The sequence below is a fragment of the Echeneis naucrates genome, chromosome 24, assembly GCF_900963305.1.
Source record: "Echeneis naucrates chromosome 24, fEcheNa1.1, whole genome shotgun sequence".
Taxonomy (NCBI): Eukaryota; Metazoa; Chordata; class Actinopteri; order Carangiformes; family Echeneidae; genus Echeneis; species Echeneis naucrates.
Window position 1 is genome coordinate 13,992,858 of NC_042534.1, and position 26,298 is coordinate 14,019,155.

Below are 26,298 nucleotides of genomic sequence, written 5' to 3' on the forward strand. Positions count from 1 at the left end.
ATCAAGTAGGAAATTTGTCATTGAGACTCAAAGTGTTTTTGCACCAGCCTGTAAACATGTTTATTTAACATTCTGTCAATGGAAATTGACTCCCCAGCCTCAAGTAATCCTTCAAGGAGCTGAAAAAGGGAACAGTGCTGCTTTGAGTTTGAGAAAACTGCAGCAACATTGAGAAAGGTTGGTCACCTCAGACGGCGCCTGTCCAGGTTCAGGGGTTCACCATTGGTTTTAGCTGAGACTTTATGACAGATAGGGGAATTTGGCCCAAGCAGCTCAGGGTAGTCTTAGGGTGGCAACAGTTCTCAGATATAACAGGGTGCCAAACCAGACACAGCTTTAAAAGTAATTAAAAGTGTTTAAACACACACACACACACACACACACAAGCAGTCAATGCAGAGAAGCTCGAATGGCTGTTATAAGATCACATTTGAATGTAATGGCAGATTTTTGGGGAGAGATATGTTCATTGAATCAGCCAAAGATCTGGATTTGGAGACAGCTGATAGAAACATGATCCGACAGTCTTTTCGAGATGGCAGTCCAGTTTGAGACCAGAGTCATGATTTTCTGACAGATGGCTTTAGATTGGAAGGTAAATCTGAGCCCTGACATGGATAGAGTTTGCAATGGATCATCAACATTTTCTGTAGAAATGAGTTAGCATTTTTTTTCCACTGTTTAAATTTTAAAATGTTATACTGTTTGCAGGCTACTGAAGTGATCGTTCAAGGCCTTTCTGCTCCACTGACCAAGCCGTGCAGATATTCATGTCTCTTAGATTATTATTTTTTTATTTTTTAACGGAAGAATTGGCATATATCCTGTTCTTTATTGTTTATTTATTATTTAATGCTATGTGAAGAGGATTATTTCATATTCCCAGTCAAAAAGAGAAATAATATCTTCTATTTACTCACATGAATTCGATCAAAAGGGAGTGTCGGCGGAGGAGGGGGTCATAATTAGAGGCTGATGTACTGATGCTCAGTGCGGCGCCTCGTGCTGAGCAGTCACTCACTTTTTTTTTATCTCGTTCTTAGCTCTCTCTCTATCTCTTTGCTTTCTCCCTAATTACTGCCTGGCAAATTAATGAGGAGGATTCTTGGTTAAATACAAACAGGAGCAGGGTCCTTAATTAGCAGCCTCTCTGGCTTGTTTTTTTCAAAACACTGTGGCAGAAAGTGGAGCGTCTAATAAAGGCCTGGTCCTGGCTGACACTGAGACAAATAAAGGCCGTGCTGCTCAACATCAAAACGGTGGGTGGAGTTTGGGTGTTCATGCATGTGTTTATTTCTATGCGTTGTATGAGTGAGTGTTGCTCAATACATCTTACTTTGATGGAATGAGAGAGGACAGATAAGTGGCAAAGTCAATGTTGTTGACCTAATTGAATCATTAAAGGGGGATTTTTATTCTATGAGTATAAAAGCTGTTTACTTACCAGTTTTAGATGTGAACACTGTGTGTTCAAACTTCAGTTCTGAGCTGTCAACAGAGGTGGAAACAGCCTGTACTGATAGTCCGCTAACCAGTGACCCCAGGCCTGCGTCATCACTTTCCAATAGCAGCTCGCTGTAGTCTCAAATCTGTCTGCAGGGCATATTGTGACCTCATGTCCTGTAAATACAACAAGCTCTTGTCAAGCAACGGTCCCCATCACCTAATCACATTATGCAGCAGAGAAAATGTCCCATTACAGGAAGCCAATATATAACAACTTGGATTTTTATCATTTCAGCTCTATGTAATAATTAAATAATAATAAATTAAAATGTTGAGACCAGGAAAGCTGGCAGCACTGAAGCAAAAAGATCTGACATCTGAGACACTCTGAGAACTCTGATGGATCTTTACAAGATACAGTTTTGGTATTAAAGTCACTTCTCATCTTCAGTTTCAAATAATGGGTGGCAGACCAAGATGTAATTACACTACTGACAAATTGCATTAGTAAACACGTTGACATTAGCTTTCATTTCAAGTCTTATTTCTGTTCACCTGATAAATATACTGAAAAGTTTGCTTTGCCTTTGGTCTCCTCCACCTTTTCAAGGAATCATCTATTTTTGTTGAACATTGCACAATTTTCACTCAACTTCATGATTCTTCCATCAATTCCATTCTTCCATTCAAGAGAGGAAGGTCTGATAGAGTAAATGGAAAAATGTTGCCTGTCATTTTGAATCCATTAATACTTCTTGCAGATTAACAGGCCAGGTGACTCCGGGGTCATCCTCGTGTCAATGGCTGTCAAACAATGAGTTGAAAAAGGATACAATTTTTCAATAGCTAATGGAAACTGCAGATCTGGGTGATATCTGAAGGCTCTTTACTGTGAGAACTTCATCTCAATTTACACCATTTCATGAGGTCAGTTAGTGTAAAAATGTTAAATATTGCAGCTTTAAAGTCAGTGCATCCGTAATACTACTATGAGTCTCTACGTCTTCTTAACTCTGCCGCCGCAATCTCAGCGGTTAATTTGGTGAGTACAATGCCATTATTAGTGCTAGGCTACTCAAAATGAGACAAAAATTTGACCCAGAAAGAAGGAACATCCTTGAAACTTTCACCACAATAGATTTTTTCCAGATAGAAACCAATCCATATTATTCTTTGTCTGAGTCAATTGAGCCCGTGTAGTGCTAACCCTGGAAGGTCAGTTGCTAAGTGGGGAGCGGCTCAGCTTGTTTAACTCAAATTGTCATTTAGTTCAACATTCCTCTGGGTTACAGAGTTTAACTGAAAATGGACATTTCTTTTCTCTCATGTTCACAACAACCCCTGTTTGCTAAAAAGCGCTCAGCTTAGTTTCAGGCATATAGGGAAGGGGGGGATGGATTGGTGTGTGTGAGAGAGCAGTTTCCAAGGACACCCTCTGGGGGACCTGAAAGGTGAAAACTTGAGACGACGGCAGTGGCCCACTGAAACTCACCACCAAAGGCAAAGGCGTCTTCAGTTTCTACCGAAGCACCTGCGCTCTTCATCGAGGGCCAATCACATGAGCCCGGCGGGACAAGCTGGCAAATGACAGACAGGCCAAGGATCACTCGGTCAGGGGAGGGTAGTTGTCTGGCAGTCCACTGCAGTTAAAAAAAAAACAATATTTGAGGAAGCTGAATGGGCCACTAATGAGACATTGGATCCTAAATGATAATAGTGTTTATGAGAGGTGACCTGAGACGGCTGATGAATAATAGAGGAGCTGTAGACGGGTGAGGGCAGGTGAACTCACCTGGCTGAGCTCAGCGCGGGAGTATAGAGGCAGCCAAAGGCCAACATGTAGACTCACCATTGGCCACAGCTGAGGGGCAACAAGTGAAAGGGGCATATAAAGGCCAGTGGGTACAATACCCAGGCAAGCATGAGGCACTGAGCAGGATATGGATAATAATGGATAATGAGGCCTAATAGCATAATGAGAGCTTGTTTACTTATTCTTTCAGACGGGTGAAGAAAAAAAAACAAGGTGCTTTATTTAGTGCTAATTAAATTTTTGTATTGCTCTTTAGCAAACATGCAAACTCTTGGCAAACAAGCTCCACTGAAAGAGGCCCTGGTTTAAGGTTTGACTCTTGTTGGAAGAGACACACCTGCCAACACCATGCTGGGTTCTTGATCAGCGCCGTGACAGCAGGTATTCATTTAGGAAGATCAGCCCAGCTGCTGTTAGCGCTGACCCTGATGAAACATTAATGGCTGCAGATGTACTCTTGGTAACCCCACCGGAAAATCTAGCTCTCAACCTTTTTTTGGAGGAACTCACTCATATTATTATTATTATACAGTAATAACAAAGTTACATCAGACTGTGTACAGATATAATCGCCTCAGAAGCGGAGTAAATTTGTCACTATAAAAAGCCTATTGGAATTATTTGACTTGAAAATGATTGGATGATGGCAGATTCCATTAGTGCCTCCTCTCTCTTTTCTCTGGATCTCCCTGTTCATGTAGTCTCTCCCTCCCTCTCTAACCTATTAAGGATGCATCCATTTCACAATAAAAGCCCTTTCTTCCCCAGCACCCCACCCCTCGCATTAGTTCGCTGACAGATAAAGGGAACAGAACGTTTCCTCATAAAGAGACACAGACATATCAGCCTATTCAGTTCTGCTTTAAACATATATGTGGACTGATGGATGGGTCAGGTAGACGGGCAGAGGCTTTGCTCTGAGGGCACTTTGTCTTTATGTATGTTCCAAAGCGTAGTCTGCAGGACTTAGCACGCATCCCTGGGCATCACTGAAGCCAGCACATAAAGACAGAGTGAGCCTGCTCCTCTGCCTGCCCTCCTTATGAGGGTTACATAAGAATAGAAGATGCAGGCATACCGGCACTGTTGCAGCTGGAGGTGAAAGTAGGCCTGTTAAGCCGAAGGGGCGATAGGTGTGTGTGTGTGTGTGTGTGTGTGTGTGTTAGAAAGGACCATGGGCAGGAAAAAATAACTAGAAGCAGTGGGCTGGTTCTGAGGCAAATGGAGCCATTGCTGGACAGGAAATTCTCTTTACTTATTCATAAATAGAGAGCCCGAGGGCTGGTTTTCAAACATTCACAGAGAGAGAGAGACCGTGTGTCTGTTTTAATGTAAAGTAGAGACAATTCCTCATATAGACAGGCACATGAGAAATAAATCAGCTCGCAGGTAAAATGTTAATCACATAATCACCAGTGCTCATGTCTTCTCATGTCTCAAACTGATTTCAATGGATGGCCACAGGGACGCATACATGTATGTACAATGTAAAAGCCTCAGCGCAGCCCTGACTGACATGAGGATGAACCTGCAAGGAAACACACCAATCACCTGAGCAGTGTACACAAAGCTTTTGGCCCCGCCCTCCACCATATTAACACCACAGTGGCCTCCGTAGAACAGGCTTGAACCAAAGACAAGATGATCCACATGTATATCCATGTGACCAATATTCCCAGAGACACAACAGAATTTGCTGAGGCCAGCGGTAACTCCACTTAGTGCAAAAATAAAGGAAAAAAAAAAACCCCAACAACAAGAAGAAGAAGAAAAAAATAATTACACTCGTGCTGTACACTGTGTGTGCATGACGGTGTTTCTCTCCTTACTTCTCTATTTTCCTCTGACATCCTGGTCTGCCCACGCACATCCAAATCTGAAACACACACACACATGAACTTAGCCACCTACATCCTTTCATGCACTGAGGTCTGCATCTTCACTTTCCTTTCACAGGGGCCCTTAATTCAACAAATAGCAGCATTTTGTACTGTTGTTCTTCCGCATCTGCCCTTGGATGATAGATGCGTTAATGTTCAGCACAGTGAGTGGATTAGTTAGACAGCTGCTTCTTTATCTCACATTATGAACCTATCAGCCACACACATGCAAGAGGCGTAATGAGCTCGACCCCTGCGCAACCTAATGAATTGATTTGGAAAGGCACCACAACACTTGGACAATTTCACACAGTGTCCTCTCTTGTGCTTATGAGTCAGTGCTTCATCCCATGTCCTTGGATGGCTCCGCACCACGTGTTCTACACCTGCTTTTCGACTCACAAATGTTGACTTGCTACGGGAGTTTTGGACAGGACAGAGCCAGACTCTTGACAATAACTGGAGATGACAGTGGATCTCATGTCAGCTGTGGAGCACTGTAATGAGGCCAAGCCTATGGGCCCAGACATTGACAAGTGCCCCGGTATTACTGCTGCAGCCTGTGATCCCCTGGCAGCGTTGCTCAGCTCACAGCTGTGCATTTGATGTGGCGTTATGAAGAGTGTGCGTGACACAGGCACAGATCACCCCTGGATATCAGTCATGAAATGTGTGCAGCCTTTGAACTGGTGTCTCTGGAAGATATTTATGATGATACAGTTGAGAAGGAAATATGGCCTTCCTCTCAGTTTAGGGTAAGACTGATGATGCCTTTGCACTTGCTGGCCCAACATGTTTTCATCAGCGTCAGCAGCACTTTGCATCACTCCAAATAAACAGAGCAGAGCCAAAACAATTAGTTGATTAATCAGTGCCTATTAATCAACGGGATTTAGAGGCTGCAGCCATGTTAGCTGCTCTGTGAGGCTGGACGAAGGCACAGCAGGGCTTTCTCATCACGCTGTAACATGCTCCCAATGACAACGCCAACATTTAGGACTTTTAATGGAAAGTGTTGCGTCAGAGTCATTTCACCTAGGTGTGAATGTTCATTGCACACTTTGCCATCATTGACAAAAAGTTACTGTTAGCACTATTTTTTTTTTTCCTCCAATGGAAAACAGCCTTCAGTTTGGTGTGTTACTGTGCAAATACAACTGCTAGCGAAAAGCAATCATGACCTACTTTGATGTTTAATGTAGTTTTTAAAGCAAACACTCCTTTTGATGCTTTGCTAAGATTCCTATGGGATGATGAGTTGAATATTTGTGTTTTAGCCTGATGGTCAGACGGACACAACTTTACCTTGGACATCAGTAAACTGTGATAGACCCTTCTCTAGACTGCCTCCAGTTCCACTCTTTGCTTAGCCACTGACCTTCCAATTCTCTGACATCAATTCCTTAAAGTTAAAGAAAATGTTTGTATAAAGTCAAAGACATTGACGCATAAAGCTATCTGTTGGTGGTTCACACTTGACAACTGATGAAACGTGTTTCACTGTATTCGGATTGGATCGTCACCTGAACATTTCAAAATGCTAAACACGGGATGAGTTCAGCACACCGAACTTGGGTGATCCTCAGTCTCTCTCGTTGTTTCCTCTCAAAGCCATCTTTTCAGCCAGCGATTTATCTGCTAGAGTGGAAAGGACAGAAAACACCAATGAACTCTTTAAATCCATGAGTTGCCCTTTAATGTTACTGCTGACTTCTGAGTCATAAAATAAGTTGGAAATATAAAAGAGCAACTGAAATGAGGAGTGAAAGAGAGAGCGGGGAAGGACGGAGAAAGTGATGCAACATTAAAGAGGTAGTTTGAGACGAGGGAGCACAACGCTGTGTAAGGAGACAGAGACTGCATTTTAAAATGTGGGGTCCCCCGATGACTCTCAGATTCCTGTTTGTTTCCCCTTCCTGCACTTAGCCTTCACCTTTTAAACTCTCTTTCCTGTTAAAGGGAATTGAGGACACTTCAGTTCCACCCAAAGCAGAAGTCTCATCAGCCCCAATTATTAGGCTCCTATTCTCCCTGGAAGATTCCTTGAAAGAAGTATGCAGTTAAATCATGTCATAAGGTCAGTAATGTCATAGCAGACATGCAAAAACATTTGCAATTATTTTCATGATCCATCCAAGTTGTTTAAACAAATCTATTGTTTGTGCTGTAAATGAATGATTAATAACTTCACACTGAGCAGCAGCTCGGTGAGTTTTTATTTGGGCCCTATGCCGCTTTGAGCTAAATACCTACATCAACATGCTTACATACCATGCTGACCCTGATGCAACTTCGCCTTCCTAGTTATAATCCCAACCCACTGGCAAAACTTCTGAATGAAAACGAAATGGTTCAGCCCATTTTAAGCGGCCTGTACTAACACGAGGAGGATCTTATTTAGATGATTTGAAAGACTGGATCTAAAATCACAACAACAGCAGTTTGTTGTGTCGTATTGACTGCTGCTGATTCTCCTGAACTGTTGGACGATTTCTAAGATGACAGAACCAACTGCCAACCAGCATAGACTTCAGCAGAAGAAGTTAGGTGTTAGACAGGGAGCTTTGGGGTGCTGCTGGGCAGGTTTTGACACCTTTGGACAGAGCTTGGGAAGGTTGTGTCGCCGCCTCCAGTGTTTCTGCCAAGCCAAGCTAACAGACTGCTGGTTGTGGCTTCAAATTTAACAGACCGAAATTAGAGTATATCAATGTTCTAATCTCATTTAAATCACCACATTAAAGTAAATAAGTGGAGTTCCCTAAATGCCATACTGGCTAAGTTACATTGTAAAACCGCCCTGGCCCAGAGGGCATTTCCAATATCTATGGGTCTAGACTGAGACACGTGAGGATTCTGTGTTATTCTTTACCAGTATGGCTGACTGGATACATCACAATGACACCTCTGTAAGGCATACAACGTAGAACATAACTTCACATAAAGTGTAAAGAATAGGAAAATATACCTGAAGGGATCTCAGATTGAGTAAATGTATTTATGAATGAGTGGCAGATAGAGAAAGAGGTGCATTAAGTGATATCATTGTGATCCATCAAAGTGAAGTGTTGGATAAAAGCACCCTGAGGCGGCAATCTTTCTCGTCCTTTAGACATGGTTCATTTCAGACGCTGCATACGACCCCTCCCCCCTCTTCTCCTCACATCGCAGTACTCTTTGCTGTCCATCAAAAGCCCTGTGTGTGTGCGTGCATGTGTGCCTGTGTGTATCTCAGAGTGTCAAGTACGAGTTGTTCTCTTGGTTATCTCACCTCAGGATGTTTGTTTTAAATGCTAAACTCAGTTTGCAGTGGAGTCTAAATGCATGAAAGTCTGTTTCAACTACTTTAACATGACAGGAATTTCAGAACGCGTTTGGGTGAATGCTCATTTGGGTTTGTAAAAATGTATTGATGTGTGTGTGTTTTCATCTTTTTGCCCACCCGATACACGCAGGTGTCAAAGAGGTCACTAAAAAAAGTAAAGCGCCCAGGCCCAATGAGCAACAGTGAGCAGCCTCATTAAGGCTGGCCTCCTTCAGCTTCCCCATTCCCTTTTTCCTCCAGCCAAACACTTGAAAAACAACAAGCTCTATAAGCTGTCAAAGGTCGCTGTTTAGGGTTTTTCATGCCTGGAAATGAGTAGAGCAAGGAATTCCTCTGAGAAAATATTTCACAAATGCAGAAGATGAAACAGAGAGAAACCGAGCACCCGTCTGAGCGATGTGCTCTGTCAGCATCCTGTCAACAGCGCGCAGCCAATTAGGAGTGCGGCCAAATGGCTGGGTGAGCTTTCTGTTTCTCACTCCACTGACTCTGCATCCAGCATAAACACACACCAAAATGCGCATACACACGGCGCTGAGACAAACCGAAGTGCATGGTCAAACAAAACGCACACGTGTGCCCGTGTTTACGCATCCCTTTAGACGCACGGGTTTTTACAGTCAACAGGCAACAACCTGCATCCAGAAAGAAAGGAAGTCTGTATCTAAATGTTGGGGCAGGAGAATCTCCCTGACGACCAAGTCTCTGTATTCTCTTTTCCTGCCGCTGATGCCAATGGGCCATTTGACTACATTTCCATATTGAGCCTGGTTTGACCATGTGAGGCTGTGCCTGCAGGAGACGGATAAAGTGCATGTTGATCTGTATGGGGAGATGACACAAAACCTGATACCCCCTCCATGTAAAATCGTAGCAGCACTCCTGCCACTGACTTGGACGCCCGTGCACACACACAACTACAGAAAAAGGGCACAAACACACATTTTTACTATTTAAAGAACATAAAAACATTACCCCTGTATATCCCTGCTACGCCACAGCCATTCACGGGGCTACTTTGCATATCAGACCTGACATAATGAGGAGATACAGTATGGTGTCTGAGGACAGTGGGTGCGGAGGTGAAAGGTGATACCACCACCACTTCTGGTCAGCTAAATAACCCTGACACACATGGGGCCAACCAGCCTGTTGGAGCTGCTCAGTTTCAAACTATCAAGTCAAAAAGAGTTCTAACTCCTTAAATCAATTTTCACAGTACTTAAATAGGAGAGTGTCAGATAGGGCTCAAGTCATAACTTCGAAGTTTTAGGTCAAGGAAAAGTTCCTCGGCATGGCACAAGGATCTGCCTGCTTTACTGAAAACACTCTTCGTCAGAGCAGAAAAAGTGCAACAGAGTGCACATGATGTCAGAGCAAGCATACGAAGTACAGAAACTGCACCACCCCCCGTACGTAAACGAACTGTTCTGTTGCCTAAGAGGGCTTTCTCTGAAGGTAGTATCTCTCAAATCCCTTCCAGTTTGAGCAGTGCAGTTTGAGTGGTGCAAAAGGGCACACAACTTATTCACCCTTTTAGCTGTTGTCAGAGCAGACAGCAAATGCTGTCATGATGGATAGCAGTTTTAGAAGAGCCTGCCCAATAGAAATTGGCAATTTTCACCGAGGGGCAGAGGAGTGTACCACCGAACGAACCAGCTGCTTCAGTCAAATACAGCAGAGGGTGGTTAAAAATAAACTCTCTCCAAACCCCACATTACAAGAGGAGATCAGTGATGCATACACCTTAATAGTAGAATCTGGCAGACAGGAAAAGGAAGAACAGAACACAGTGGGAAGCTCTCTAGGTTTACCCCTTCTGAAAGCCCAGCCATTCTGCTGTGTTAACAGAAATGGCAGACTGCATTATGGACCTTTTCTCCATCACTGCTGGCCTCAATCTTACACTCCTCATCTCAAAATCCCGGCCCCTGACAGGTTGCTCCGAGATGAACACTGTGTCAGTCACACTGGCACAGTGAGTTTACATTAGCCAGAGCACCGGCATTGCATCATGAAGCTGTAGCTCAGTCTAAGAGGCTGATAGGTAGCTCTTCCTGTCTGACTCTCTGAATCTCTGACAGCTAAACATAAGTGGGTAGGGGGTATGACTTCAGCTTTGAGGAAGAGCAGTCAAAGCTGTTTCTGCTCTGCTGGGCTTGCATTCTTTGAAAGTTACCAAAGTTCCCGGTTCTGTCACTATCCCACTTGTTTAGAGAATAATGCCCAGCCAGACCTGAGATACTTCACTCCATTTTATTGCCTTCTATGGCAAAAGATTCTTGACCGAGATCTGGCTGCTGTTTCACGTGTGCTAAATCAAGCAAGGTTATTAACTCGGTGACAAAGAGGCTGTTCATCTGTTCATCTAGTCCCACGTTGCCCCGGCAGATAGCAGTCTTTGGACACCACATGATGAACGCCAGCAGTCAGGCTTAAATTGCAAATAACAACACCTAGAAGTAACAGCCAAATCCTTGTTTGCACTTTTTTGGGAAGGGAGTTCGACAATCAACAAACGGTGCTGGCAGATGTGTAGTTAGATAACAAAGCCACCCTCTGATAAATACTGAGGCTCTGTGTTTCTCATGGATTGAAATCTAACAGCATTTAAGCAAAATAGCGATGTCTGATAATCCAGACGTTTTGGTAATCTGGAGTCAGTTTGTGTTAGTCTTGCCAATTTTCAATCATGTGCACTTCCTTAATTTGAATAACGTGGCCTCACCCAAAACATGACTGTTCTGAAAGATGACTATTGGCTGACTGCATTGCTATGAAGGAACATGTATTTATGCTTGAGTTTCTTGCTTTAACTTCTTCAGAAATGGAGCAATTGTCTGGAAAACAAACATACTTATTCATAAGCAACATGTATGAAAGAAATTGGCAACTCACTTTCAGTAGCTATAGATATCTCATTGTGTGCTTGTTCTGCTGCAGCTCTGTCCCAAAGACACTTAGTCAGAACCATCTGACATGGCCAATCAAATTAAGCCGCATTTAAGAGTCAACAACTTGATGCAGGATGAGTCTAGACAGTAAAAGATGAATAGCTACTGAGTACTAATTGTGAATTCTAGGCCATCACCAGTGACAAACACAGAGAAGTGATAGCGGGTTCACCTAGAGCACAGGTTGCAAGGTGAAGCGCTATTTATTTCTCTTTCTTTCTCTTTCCTAGTGACGGGCAAGTTGCCTCAACCCGATTTGATGTTGACTTATGGATATATGCAGTTTACATTCTCTTACAGAATCAGCAAAGGTACACACCCACGCAGAGCCCTAGCTCACAGGACATGCATGCACAAAGAAATGCACACAAACAGCTTCACTCTCCTGAAAATACAACGCGCGCGCACACACACACACACACACACATTCACATCACAGAGGGGCAGGGATATAAGTAATTTAGCACAGTGTGACACTTTCACGGTCTAATTAGCCCCAGTGTTGCAGTAAACACGTCCCAATGACCCTCCAGTTCTGGTTACTCATTAAGTATAGATGGGGCTGAAGATGGCCAGCTCCTCTCATCCGTCAGGACCTGACTCATCACAGTAGTAACTCCCCAGAACCCTCTAGAACCTCAGCACACCACCACTTTCCAACCCTCATCATCACTGGCACACTTGGAAGACAAACAAGTTGCCCGTCTTCTTCTTCTTTGCTGTTGTGCGTCTGCATGCTGTGTCCACATTGGATCACATTCAGACCTGCGTTCATGTGCGCAGTCACAGGAAGAGATGCTGCACAGAGATGTGTACAGAGGCAGACAGCGCTGTTGCTTGTTTGCTTGCTGCTGCCGCCTTTGACGCGGTGATGGGGATTTTCCTCCTTCCCTCTCCCTCTCTCTCTCTCTGTTGCAGTAGCAGACGTGGCCAGCAAGCTGTGATCACACCGTCTTAATGCATCCTGTGCCTCTCTCTCTCGCTCTCTCTCTCTCTCTCTCTCTCTCTCATCAGCTGGAAGGCTTCAGTAGCAGGGTGCCCCACATTTACAGACCACCTCCCTCCGCCCATCCAGTGCAGAAGCTGCTGGCTCTTCACTGTGAAACCCTACTGACACCGTGTGGTCATAGAAAACATGCTATTCAAAGAGGGCACATTTGGATGCTTGATATATGGGTGTTTGATTGTGGGGGCACACACTTCTAAATGGACATCCCTTAGTGTGACATACAGTATGTTATAGCAAAGAATAAAACTCTTAAATATACATTTTCATTATAGCGTTGTCTCTAAAGGAACATTTTCATTAGAATTGATTCCTTTGAATTTCTGAATATTCCCCGAAAAAAAAAAAAAAAAAATCAATCAAAGGTTGCGGCAGTTCTTCGTGAAATATCTGCCCATGTCTGAGGGCTGGCAGATTGACAGCAAGGGGGCAAGAACGTATTACATCAGCACTGATCTTGAATCAATACAAATATGTGGTGTTAATCTAGACAGTGGCCGTCTGGCAGAAATAAGTGACTGAAAGGTTTAACAGCACAGCAGACCAAAGAGCCATTATCAAATAGGAACTAGCTCAGCATCTTTCTCCAAAATAAGCCACTTTTTGTGTTAAAAGGAGGGTAGATAGGGTTCAGCCAACCTTGGGAGGTGACTTTGGGTTGAGCACTGTCAGGGACTTTCTGCCTTTGTACACTGGAGTATTATATAAGATTTAATCCGGGCTCTTGTTGCTTGCTAGGCCATATTCAAAAGGACATTTAAGTTCAACGCAAAAATTCTGATATTTCTTCAACCAAAGCTCTTAAACCAATGAACAGAAAATGAACTTGACTCGATCTGAGCAGTCTTGGATGATACTGTAATTAACCAAAAGCACAGAGATGCTTTTTTTCCTGTGTGGAAAAGCATACTGGGGCCTTTAAAGTGGAGTAGAAACACAATTCTACTTAAATGTCGAGGCTTGTGTCGCAATTGATTGTCTGCAGGTTGGACTCTTCAAATGATAGAAAGGAAATCTTTAATCAGCTGTACATGCATTGGCACAATGTTGCAGTTTTTGTTTTTTCACTTCAGGTTTGGAAAAGGAATCATGATGGATTAAAAACAATGAAATTGAAGGAAATGAAAAAGCAGATCTTCAACTAGGTGGATGCCACATTAGGCTTCACGTACACTTTCTTCATAGTTATGATACAGTGTTGCAAGGACCTCTCTTTATAATACTTTTGGCAGGTAACACTTTGAATTATGTACGCGTTGCTGAAAAGTATAAAGCAGCACAAAGACAACACAAAGCAAGATCTCCTTCGTTGAACATAATTTACACCAGACAGGAAAAAAAATCCCTTAATCTTGCTTCTTCTTTGCACTGTTATATATTTTAGAGGAGACAAGAGGAGAGAAAGGGAACAGTAAATACTAGACTTTCTTTTTCTTTTTAAGATGTAACATTTACACTGCAGTGCTAAATAAATGATCCCTTCCGCAATGTCATTCATAGATGGAACAAATTAAGCAGAATACAGGAAAAGAAATTCTGCTGTGAGGCCACGGCAAAAAGAGAAGAAAATACAACTGAAACCTGTGGATTTGACCTTTCCTTGGAGCCTGCCTTAAAAGGAAACATCTGATATTTATTTCAAACTGGCATATTTCCCATCAACTTAGCCATGGGTTGCCAACTTTGGTGTCAGCTGCGTTTTACTGTTTTCAAGGCTTGAGCAAAACAAGGTACTATACATCGAGGTAAGCTGTATGAGCCTCCCACAGCTTTATAAGTAAATATGATTTTTTCCCAGACTCCAACTGAATGCGTATAGAGAAGTAGCCGCCTGCGGTGGGGCTTATGGCTGACTTCGTAGGCAGCCTAAATGGCCGCATGTATCGGAAACATGCCAGGCTGAAGTTGTGGATTCTAAGAGACACATGGCAACATGATATGAGACAGAGGGACGAATCACAGTGAGCTAAACACAAAATGCACCATCATCTCTATGTACAGGGAACCTGCCATTTCTTGCTTTTCCATTTAGCTTAGTGCACTGAGACTGGCCTCAGTCTGAACTCAAAAATGTAGTGCTGGTAAAATTACACAAAGACGTCAACACATCACAGGATCGTTTCTTACAGTGGATCCCCAAGTGGGTCGTGACAAAACCCTGGGGTGCTCTTGAAGAATAGTTTTATCTCATTATGTTCACAAGAATTGATTAATCATTTTTCATCTGCATTCTGTGTGCATTTTTTTCTTCATTAAATCAAACATTTTCTCAAACCCTGGGGATCCTAATACAGATTTACTGGGCTTTATGGAGCATGATATTCAAGTCTAACGGCATCCTCACCTGGATCAGGGTTTCTCACTCACGCATTTATTGACCCGCTTCAGTCCTTCTGTTGCTAAGACAGTACAGAATAAGGCTTCACTGCATTGATAGTTTAGGACTTTTTAAAGTTATCCGAGGCATCGTCTTGTCTCTGAAAGGCACGCGACTGAGCTTCACAGTTCGCTACTGCTCCGGTTTTTCTCCCTTGGGTTTTTTTTTTTTTTTTTCTTTTTTAGCAGCACGTTGCATTGATCTCCGTTCCAGAGAGAATGACACTTTGTGACCTTGTCAATATATCAACAGACATATACATATTTACAGAAAGACCATCTCCTGACATGACACTTGTTTGATTATGGACAGTTTGCTTTTTTTTACAGGAAGAGAAATAAAGTGTGTGGTTGTGCATTTTCCAGGATTAATAGTGAAAATCTGTTGAGGTGGTTACATTGTGACTGTGTGTGTGTACTGTACATATGGCAAGCAAGTGGAAAGACAACAAGGAAAGGTGGCAGAAATTATGGTCTTTGTTTTCTTTTTGTGTGAGCAGGGGTCAGTGATGTTTTATGAGTGCTTGATAGTGTATTTGCCTTTCTGCAGCTGGGAGATGTACAGCTTTGACTTTGTGCCATCTAGTCGCTTGAACCACACCTCATCGTTGTTGATTGTGGTGATGATCGCACTGCATGACAAACACAGACAGAACACTGTTGGTGCAACACAATCAGAGTTGAGAGTTTCTTGGGGGAAACAGAGGTAAAGGGTGAGGACTTAAAAATGTAATTAAAAGATGGAAGAAAATCTAAATATTTTCACAAACTCCAAAGATGTGCCTGCCAAATCACCTCATCTTGAGGACAAATAACACACTAAGATGGCACAAGAGGACCAATGATGCATAAACCATTTCCCCACACAAATCACACAAGCACCTCACAGAAACACTAATCGTGTGCTCAGAGCATTCATTTACATAATGTCACTGTGTTACATCATCGCATCAAGTCCCTTGATACAATGATATAAACTAAATCCTTCCTTCCTTCCTGACGTCTGACAATGATGATTGAGGTTTTAATTAAGTTAACAGGTACATATGATGAATGAATGACGCAGTGGTTATAAAACAGCCATGACTAAGTGTAATGACCGTATGTTATGATGTTGATTCTGACATTGTTGGAGAACAGAAGTGTTGAAATCCTGCTCAGTATCTACATCAATTTCAAGCTATGTACGAAAGCAGAGATGAGGCTCATGTTGGTCTGGCTGGTCTCACAGCGACACAAAGCCTTTCAAGTTTGACAGAAAGAGTATGTGTACACATTTCTGCGTGGACACTGTTTGAAGTACAGCTTAGGGAGGACGAGATGTCTACATGTCAGGCTCACATTAGTGCAACGTTACTTCCCTGAGGTGAAGCTCCTTATAGTAAAATTATAGGAGAAAACCAACAATGAGTTTTATTAAAAGGTGTGCCTCCAGGGCTGTAGGGCTCTGTAGCAAAGAGAACCGCTTTGTGCGGAAGCACCTTAATGTTTGTTTCAGTTATAGTAAAATGTCTGTGTGTCAGGAAACTTAATTTCTGACTATATTTTACATTTTTACCGTCTGATTACTGGCTGACTGGCGTTACATACAGATCCTGGTATCACTGTGAGTCATAATCTCCTGCTGAGTTTATTTTGCCCATCAGCGGTGCAGAGGTGTGGGGGCAGGGGCTGGAGATGTATTGTTAAAAAGTGACACCAATGCATTCCACTTTGTTCAGTGTGCATCCTTTCAGTGCAGGGCAGGGCGCACAGAGGGTAGGACTCATGCGCTCTCATTGTCCTTATTTAAATCCATTCATTATAATTTCCATTACACATAAACCTGCCATCGAACCGCACTCTTTTCAGGCTCAGTGAATCAGAAGAACAAATGCGGATGAGTACATACAGGTCATTAATCGTGCTCATGGTTTGAAAAACCCCACTTTTTTTTTTTTTTTTTTTAAATACCTATTCTTCAATGACAGATATTCAATGTTTGCTACCTAAACACACACACCTACCTAGTTGGGTACTCATCCTTCCTATTGATACAGATGGCCTGTCCCCTGCAGTACCACTGGTTGTCATAGAAAAGTCTACCGTCCTCAGAGCGTGCCACATGGTGATGTCTGTCAGGTTTTACTGCAGGAACTGGAGCAAGAACAAGAGAAGGAGAAAACAGGGTGAGGAAAAAAATGAGGGAGAATGAGGAGGAAACAAGTGAATAACGGTAGGGTGAGGTTAAAAAAAATAACAGTATAAAATATTGAAAAAGGAAGACATAGGGAGCAGGACAAAGATTTGTCTCCCTATCAATGAACTGGAACACTTTAGACAAAAGTATTGAATGGACTCCTCCTGTGAAACATTGGGTCGATTGCTGCACTCAGAAGGTTATTGACTGTAACTAAAGATGAGGAGACACTCACCATCCACCTTCACTCTGTGTGGCCCCAATGATGCCATCGCCTGTGGGCAGAGGAAACGGGCACAACTTGACAAATCAAAGGGCAAACTCAATATCAACATGGACGCATTGGACTGTCCATTAGAACGTCTGATACCTTTCTTATTGCAGTCCAGTCTTCAAGAATATCCAGATCCTGCAGCATGTAAACAATATAAGGTCGTAACAAGGAGTTAAGGATAAAGGAAAAACTGAAGAGCTGCAGCAAACTGTAACGCTAATCACTGAGGAATAAGTACAAAGGCAGGACCAAAAGGAAAAGGATATCGGAAACAACAACAGGTTTCTTTTTCTTGACAGGGCAAAATGGATCTTTCTTCTTGTTTTTCCGTGAGTGCAATCCATCATTCCACAATTCTAGAAAACAGAGATTACAAAGAATTGGGATTCTGTGCCATATCTTACACACATGCGCAAATGTTGTCAGTTAACATATTCTTGATTAAAATTTTAAATATTTAATAACTTCATTAACATCAGTAACTATGCTCTGTTGGTGTGTATGTACTGGTACTAAACAATTAATGAACAGGTTTGTCAACTGAGGGTCCCAACTTTGAATAAACTAACTGATTTCCTTTGACTGAAAATATCAACTGCAACTGTACAGTAACCCAAATACCCTGGGTTTTGCAAAAGTAAAGGGCTGTCAGATCTCACTAAAAGATGCGTAAACGGATCAAAATTAGTATCTGTGGAGTGGTGAGTGGTTTGTTGAAACCCTGGCTGGTACCTGAGGTAATGTCAATGCTGTGTCTGTCTTCTTCCAGACGTCTAATCTTTTCTTCCAGTTCACTCTGCACAGTATCAAACAGTAGCAGCTTCTCACTCTGGAAGGCAGAAAAAGAGGTGAGCAAAAACAGGATGTCATCACACTTCACAGCCAACAAAGGGTACTGGGGTTGAATCACATCCTGCGGCAAAAACCCAAACTTCCAACATCACTTTGTTTTTTCTTCTTTGTTTAAGGCAAACATCTATTTTAAATGTACTTCACATAAGCCCTGACTTAAATGTTGGCCTCTCACCTCCCAGTGCTGGCAAGCTGCCTGGATCTCACACTCATACTTATTCTTCACTGACTCCAAGCAGAGCTCCCTGTAGATCCCTGCAAAAACATGAGTGGCAAATCAATGTGAGGCAACTGAAAGGAATTTATTCAACTCTTATCCTTTTTCTTGGTTGTTAAATATCATTACATGCCAGTCCTGTGTGACAAGTGTGACTTGTTTCCTACAAGCATGTTTACATGAAAGGTTTACTGCAATGTGCGTGACCCTTGAAAAAAGTCAATGTAAATGCAACAGCAGCAAATGACTCAAAAGATTATTTGGACTCACCAGCCACTTTGGTCCTGATCTGCATGTTCTCCTGCAGGTTAGCTAAAGGTTCCAGGTACTCCTGAGCGCAGCCAGCCATTACCTCCTGCAGCTTGATGTCCACCTGGCTCAGACGCTCCTTGTACAACCTAAGTGGCAAAAAATACAGTAGCAAAGCAAATCAGTCCATAACGTCATATTGAGGCTGAAACTCCAGCATCACTGAGTCTCTAATAAAACCTGGCTACAGGTGATCACATTGCTCTCAAGTGTGCAGCAAAATCATGTATAAGCAACGAGACTCTTTGGTTTGGCAGGAGCATATTTTTGAGGTGTTCTCAAAAGTTATGGTTTATAGTCATTTTCAAGACTCCTCTAAGAGATATTATATGTAAAACTAGTAATCTGAAACTGTGTACAGACTATGATCAAGATCTGGGGTTTGAATCCAAGGGTGACATCAGTGTATGATCCATTTATTTGACTCTGAGCATGTGTTGGTTAAAGGATGGCATAGTGGTGACAATGATTAATGGGCTTAAGATAAGAGGACAAGTATCCTCGACTTTCTGATCCAGACCTGAGGCACAGGGATGATTCAGGCAGGTTTTATTTTTCCGGAAAACCAATCTGGGAAGACACTTACTGCTCCTTCAGGTCAGTGAACTGTTTCTCCAGGGTGGTCATCTCGTCGAGACACTCCATCCTCCTCCTCTCACAGTCCTCATCATCCATCTCTGCTCACATGAAGACAAGGCAGCTTTGACATCACCCTCCACATCAACTGTTTTTATTTCCATCAACATCATGGCTCCCACCACCACCACACACTTCAGCCTAACCTTCACTGACACATAACCGTGTTTTAAAAGGCTAGCACTGGCTTGGTTCTCGGGCCCTGTTTCTCCTACCCGAACTGTCTCCATCTTCAGACACGGATGAGCTAACGGTGTCCTCCTCGTCTGTGCTGCTGCCGTCCTGCTCGGGAAAATCCACCTCCATTTCTTCGTGGTTGCTTTCTTTCTTCTCCCGGGAGTGAACCGGCATGGCGGCTTGCGGATGAACCGGTGTTACCGGACTGGCACCGCCGTTCGTCTATTTGAAACCACGAATAAAAAGACGAATGTAGTTCACGCAGCTAACCGGTTTGCTAGCCCGCATCCAGACAGCTGAAAGTGCAAACATGGCCACCGCCGACCAATCAGAGGAGGCTTTACTGGATTTGACCAATCGGAGTTTAGCATGGGAAAGCACGATAAAAAAAAATGGGAGGGAGTTAGGGATTTGTAGTTTTTTCCAAAAAATAACAATGCGTGCCTCTGTACTAGATGTGCGGGCGTGCTGCCGCTGTTTTTGCTTCTTAGTTTATTCGTCATTATTTGTCACGATGTTCTTAGTACAATTCATTTATTTATTTTAATTGTCGATTTATCTCAGAACATTTCATTTAAATCGCAGCTTCACAAAGAGTTTATTGAATAGGCAATTAAACCATGCGTGATTGACCTGTTGAAAAGCTATTTTGCAAGGTCATCACTGCACGCCGTCATCAACAATTAGAATCCATCGTAATCCTAATTATTTTGACACAAAAAACAGCAGAGTGTGTTTATGTGTGTGTGTTTGGGGGCGGGGAATGGGGAGGGGTCACAGGGATACTGCGTGTTGAGAAGGCGCTACCTGAAGCGAGGATCAATGAAGCTCCATGCAGCTGAGGCTGTCAAAGCGTCACTCCCTGCACATTCACCTGGGTGGCTGTGATGGACAGGCAGGGGGGGTGCACAGAAGCTGCTGAGGCGCCGTCTGCCAGCATGATGGGCAGCTGTGTGTTTCGTGTGTTTCGCCAAAAAAATAAACTTGAGCAGCCAGAAAACCAAAATACTTCATAGTTATGGTTGAGCATATGCATGGTCTATTCTTTTGACAGGATGACCTGCAATCCCACTATCTGCAATTCAAGCTTCAACCACAGGAGAGCGATAAAGACCTTCGTTAGGTGGATGGACGCTTACTCCCAAAAGTTTGACTTATCCTACTTTGGATACTGCAAAGAATTTCGAACAATGTTGACCTATAACCTATCAAATCAGGACGAAGAGATGCTGGCTAGAAATAACAAAATGCAGCTCATCTGTATAATTCTCTATTTGAATGAACAGTCAGAATGACTGCAATCAGAGCATATTTTCATCAACAGATAAAACAGGAGTTTTGATTTTATAATTAAAATTCTTGTTAACAAAACAGTCAGAGGGCCTGAAGGAATAACCTCATACACTACAAAAACTGTGCAAGAGGATATTAAACTGAAAGAGTTCTCTAAGTTGATTTGTGGTTTGTTTCTTATTCTCACTATTTCCGCGGTGCAAAGCATAAAGCCTGTCACATCCATTTTCACGTTGCTGTATGTGCGTCAGGAAACTTTGCTGCTCTAATTTCTATTTCGTGTGCAACACAGCGTGCTAGCAGAAAATCTGAGCTGTCCTTGTGGTTTATTTCATAATACTGATTTTTTTTCTTCATTGTTTCTCACAGTCCACTGTGAAACTGCTGATATGTTGGACGATTGATTAAGGTGCACGCAAAAGAATGTAAGAGCGGTTCAACAACGAGGAGAAATCCTAGCAGAGAAGCACAGGTTATAGTTGACTTTCTCTCCTCCTCTCCTCCACGCAAAGCTGTGCCAGTGTTTCTGCACCCTGGAAGCATTTACTGGTGCGATAATCTTTACCTTGTCTTAACTGCTGTGCAGGTGCATCCATATGAGAGTCAAAGCTGTGATAAGAATGTATAATCAATGTACATCTATGACCTCAAACCTTGCTTGCTTACACAGGCCATGTGCAACCCTTAAACTTTTGATATGAATCTGGGCTTTCAGTTTCAGAAAATACTTTAGCTCTCAACAGTTTCATTTGTATGTTCTCAGAAACAAGTCAATCTATGAGCTAAAAATGATCTGACTGTTGACTTGTTCAAATAACAGGTGGTGGCTTGCCTTCTGCCATTTAAAAATTGCAATCAAAGAGCATGCTGGAGTAGCACTGCGATGACTTTATCTTATCTTCTTTGAAGTGCTGCAGATCCCTCTATTAATACCTCATGCAGAAATGATTCAGTCTCCAGCCTGTTCGATGTGCAGCCGCAAGTATTTTAGTTGGTGCCAAGCAAAGCATCTGTGGCTTCCCATCATTATCATTCCTGCTCTGCTTACCACGATAAAATCACCTAAATTATTTTATGATCGTATTTGAACTCATTTAAATTTTGCATTACACAGCAATCATCAATCATATTTAAAGCTATAATGCATATACTTGTTTGAGTTTTTAGTAAGAAGTCTGACCTTTCTTGTCTGCATGGTAAATGTAAAGTAGCATCTTTAAAATTGTTTTTAAAGTCAGCAGAAAGGTTGACTCACTCTAAAGTTAAAACCAGTTCACATCTAAAGCTCATGAATACAAAAGTGACAAGTCCTAGTGTGACAGGAGGTTTGTACTGGATATTTTCCTTAGTCTGCAGTCCCAGGGTCTCTGCTGATGGGCTGTTAAACTCAAGGTCATGACAGTCGAGCCTCAAACTGTTTTGCTTTTGTTTTTTCACAAATTGTGCTGCTGCTTCCAGTAGTGTCATTAAGCTTAGCCAAACTAATCAGCTGCTGCGCTTGTAACATGAACGGTATAGGCAAGAAAAGGAATTTGCAAGACTGCCAAACAATTTCTCAAAGAAATCGCTGTAATTTCTGTGACAAATATTTCAAAGTAACATATACTATAAACTTCCAGGATGCTATAAGTTGTAACCAATAATTCTGAATCTGATAGTAACTCAGTAATCATGGGGACTACCTGGTGGCAGTAGGGCAGTAGGGCAGCAGATTACATTGCATATATTAGCCCTCTTGGTGTCATTGTACGCATGCGTGCCTGTAGAACATTGTGGGAATGCTTGCGGTGGGAAATAAAGGTATTACCCCTTCTCCAAAAACACCCACATTTCCCCGAAAAAATATGCATTTGCACATTCAGCGTGAAACCAAGTTAACAAAGGGGAGGACCTCAAAGTCTTTCAGCTCAGTTTGAAAGTTTCAATCAACAACCCTCCAATGTCTACAGCCACCTTTTCAGAAGCTACAGCACTAGAAAGATGTCGAAACACAATATTTTCCCCAGACGTAAAAATCTCATGACCATTGCATTCAACTGTGTGGGAAAAAAATTCTATGTTCTCTATTTGCAGGTACAGAAACCTGTTTGAAGAAAAAAAAAAAAATTCTGGGAAACACGGGGTTAATGACTTCCTTTGCTCTTGAATGAAGTCACACAAAGTAGCTTATGTATATTATTTATTTATATGACATGATTAAAATCATGTCATAGTACATAGTAATAGCATCTGATAATAACCATGTTTTGTTTTCTTAAGTATGATTGTGTTGACGTCCCTCTCACAAAGAAACAGCCTGATTCATAAGATTAAATCATCATTTAATACAGGGCATGGAACACTGCCATGTATGCTGTCATACTAAAATAATAATTTTTACATCAAGTAACACATTGTGAAAACATGAAGTGGGTGTATTTTGTTTAAACTCTAGGTGTAGAACTGCTGTGTCACTGTGGCCACAAGACATTGGCTGGTGGAAATGGACAGGCAGGGCAAGTGTCCACTGGCTAATTATTGTAATAGTGGACTGAAACAGGAGGAAAGTTGTCACGAATGACAAGCTGAAAATGGGAAGCTGAAAATATTTTTACTCTGCTGAGATAGGTGGAGTTCACTGATAGAACCTACTAACATTACAGATCTGATATTAAAACATTTAATCATGACTCAGACAGTGACCATCTTCTCATGCAAAGCATAAAACTGTCCACTGCTGTTTATTACGTACCTAATTTACATTGCTTAGAATCTTTCAATGCGGCAGTTAGGAGCATTCTGGGTATTGCACGAGCTCAATTTCTTGCCAACAGTTGGTTAGAGGATTATTTCACAGTCACGTCTGTGTGCTAATAGTGGAAACAGACATAAAAGTCCTGCTTAATGGTTCTTAAGAAACAATTAACTTGTCTACAGACAATAAATAAATAAATAATTAAATGCTGGAAGCAGTTTTTTCCAGATGGGTGGATGAACTGCAAAATGGGAATCTGACTCTGTTCAAAGTTTCACAAATATCCCACCACAAATCAACAATGCTCAACTCTAAGCTCTGTACCTCTTTGCTTCATCTCTGTATTCAGCTCAAAGGGGTGGCAGTGGTATAGAGCTGCTCAACATGAAACCGAATACGCATATTCCCCAAAATGTCAAACTATTCCTTTTAGTGTGAAAACTAAATGCGCTCCAGAAATTACAGTGTTTCAGTTTCACAAACAAGCCTGATGTAATTTCAACATTAGTAATTTATTTTCTTTATTGGAGCTTTCCGCCGCCAACATTTTTACGTCATTTTAAACTTTAAGAGTATTCATTCTTTCATTATCTCTATGGATTATCCATTGGGGGATATTTCATCTCTACGATGGCATTCTTCCACCTGTGCAATATTGAGAAAATCAATTACAGCCCATCTCAAGAGGATGCAAAAAAATCTTGCCCATGCATTTGTTACCTCTAGACTGGACTGCTGCAATTCATCAGTATCTGGATGTCCCAACAAATCAATGAATGGCCTGTTGTTGATTCAGAATGCTGCTGCACGAAGAATAGCAGGAACCTGAAAAAGTGATCCCAACTCTCGTGTGTTGCCTTTACTTCAATCCCAGTTTTGGGCCAGAGGGCAAGCTCTTGCTCTACTTTCAAGATCAGGCTTAATATGCACAGTTGTTTTTTTTTTACTCTGTATTTATTCTTCTACAGTGCTAGACTTCTGGATGATGTGCTGAGCACCTCTCTTTCTCTCTCTCGCTCACTCTCCCCCATTTATGGATATCAAATCATTACATGTCACTAACTGTGTTTCTTCACGCAGTCTGTTCTTCCCTCTTGTCCACTCTCTCCCTGTCCTCATCCTGCAAGTGCTCAATGATCCTGCTCAACACCTGCTGCTGCAATAGTTACTGTTAGTTATCATTAACTGCCATTATTAATCACGACTACCATCACATCTTCTGTTATTTTTACTTACCACTGATATTTCACATTTCATTTTTCGTGGTATCAGACCAACACGTCTGTGTTTTGCTTGCATTTTTATTGTGTTCTCTTTCCTCCTGCTCTCAATCTCTCCCTATATCCTTCTCTCTCCTCTCTGCCTCGCTCTCTCTCTCTCTCGCTCTGGACCCAGTTTGTTATGGCAGATGGCAGCCCACCCTAAGTCTGGTTCTGTCTGAGGTTTCTGTCTCTTAAGAGAAGTTTTTCCTTCTCACTGTAACCAAGTGGTTGCTGACAGAGGGATTTGTTGGGTCTGTTTAAATAATTGGATGAAAAAATTTGGTCTAGACCAGCTCCCAAAGGAAGTGTCTTGAAGTAACTTTGATATGATTTAGCACTCTAGAAATAAAATGTGATTTGATTTGAAAGGTGACTAGTCTATTGCAGATTCAATATACGGAGACATATAGAGACAACCATTTATGCTGACACTTACACCTATTTAATTAAGAGTTATCAGTGAACTGAAACCTGCATGATTTTGGACAGTGAGAAAGAGTACTCATGGAGAACACAAGCATGCACAGGGAGAACATGCACACTCCACACAGAAAGGCAGCATGCCCTGGAATCTAACTCAGAAACTCCTTGCAGTGAGGGAATGGCACAAAAGGTGGCCTTTAAAATCCAACCGAATAAATTCAAGGCATGGCAAGTTTATTTGTATAGCACATTTCAGACACAATACAACTCTTTATATATATATAAAAAAACAACAACAACAACAACAACAAAACTCTCAATTACTACAGCACAACATACCAGGAAGGCACTAGTTTGCTAGTTTGTGGAGCTGTTGAAATCTATTGAAACCACTCCCCCCAAAAAACCCCACTTCCGCTTTCATAGATCTTACTTTATGCTGCTCAGTATAGAGACCTTGGTCCTAACAAACTCACAATTGCACGGGGTAACAACCCATGCTTTGTGAAGAAGAATGCAAGGTGAAACTGGTGTTAGGTGGTCAGCTGAGACAATGCAGAAGTATCAACACTCCCATGATAGGGTGTGATGCCCTCCTGAGGCGCTTTCTTATAAAGGACTTCTGAGATTCGCTTGCACGCAGGCAGAGGGCAATACACAACACTTGACGTTGGACTGGCGTCAGCACACTCTTGGTGGTTGGTTGCCACAGCAACCACAAGTAAACATAAGGCAAGTGCAGACAAGAGCACTTGCACATCTTGACAAAAGAATTTCTCAAATATGTAAAGTGGAAGTCCCAGCATTTCCCATGCAGCATGAATATCTGACCATATATAGACACCAGTGCGCAATCCTGGCAAAATGAGGGAAAACAACATAAGGCTGCAAGAACAGTTTGTCCCCAGATGTCTCATTTTGATACTCAGACATTTTGGGAATGTGTGGAATTCAAGGCAGACACTCCGGAGTTGGCATGGGCCTGCATGAGTGACATTGGGAGATACAGTAATCTACTCGATGGTGACATCATGGCTCTACTGGGTGTGTGTGTTATGTTTGTATAATGTAATGAGTATCGCCCCACAGAGGTGTGAATGCAAAACTGCTCCTGGTTACTGTTGCTATATTTTCATCAGGCCTAC

General features: G+C 42.2%; 1 protein-coding gene across 2 annotated transcripts; it reads right to left on the reverse strand.

The window, feature by feature from the left end:
* Positions 1-14,926: 14,926 nt before the first annotated feature.
* Positions 14,927-24,263, reverse strand: brms1lb (BRMS1 like transcriptional repressor b). Of its 2 annotated transcripts, XM_029496372.1 has the most exons (11): positions 24,189-24,263; positions 19,480-19,663; positions 19,215-19,305; positions 18,590-18,717; positions 18,278-18,357; positions 17,983-18,079; positions 17,517-17,606; positions 17,347-17,411; positions 17,212-17,251; positions 16,804-16,933; positions 14,927-15,429 (listed from the first exon to the last, which is right to left on the reverse strand). In XM_029496372.1, exons 2-11 carry the CDS (start codon positions 19,613-19,615, stop codon positions 15,312-15,314), a joined length of 975 nt encoding a protein of 324 aa, XP_029352232.1. In that variant the 5' UTR covers positions 19,616-19,663; positions 24,189-24,263; the 3' UTR covers positions 14,927-15,311. The 2 variants fall into 2 exon arrangements, with proteins under 2 accessions (XP_029352232.1, XP_029352233.1); XM_029496373.1 differs by lacking the exon at positions 24,189-24,263 and having other exon boundaries at positions 15,312-15,429; positions 16,804-16,924; positions 17,206-17,251; positions 19,480-19,615.
* Positions 24,264-26,298: the final 2,035 nt, after the last annotated feature.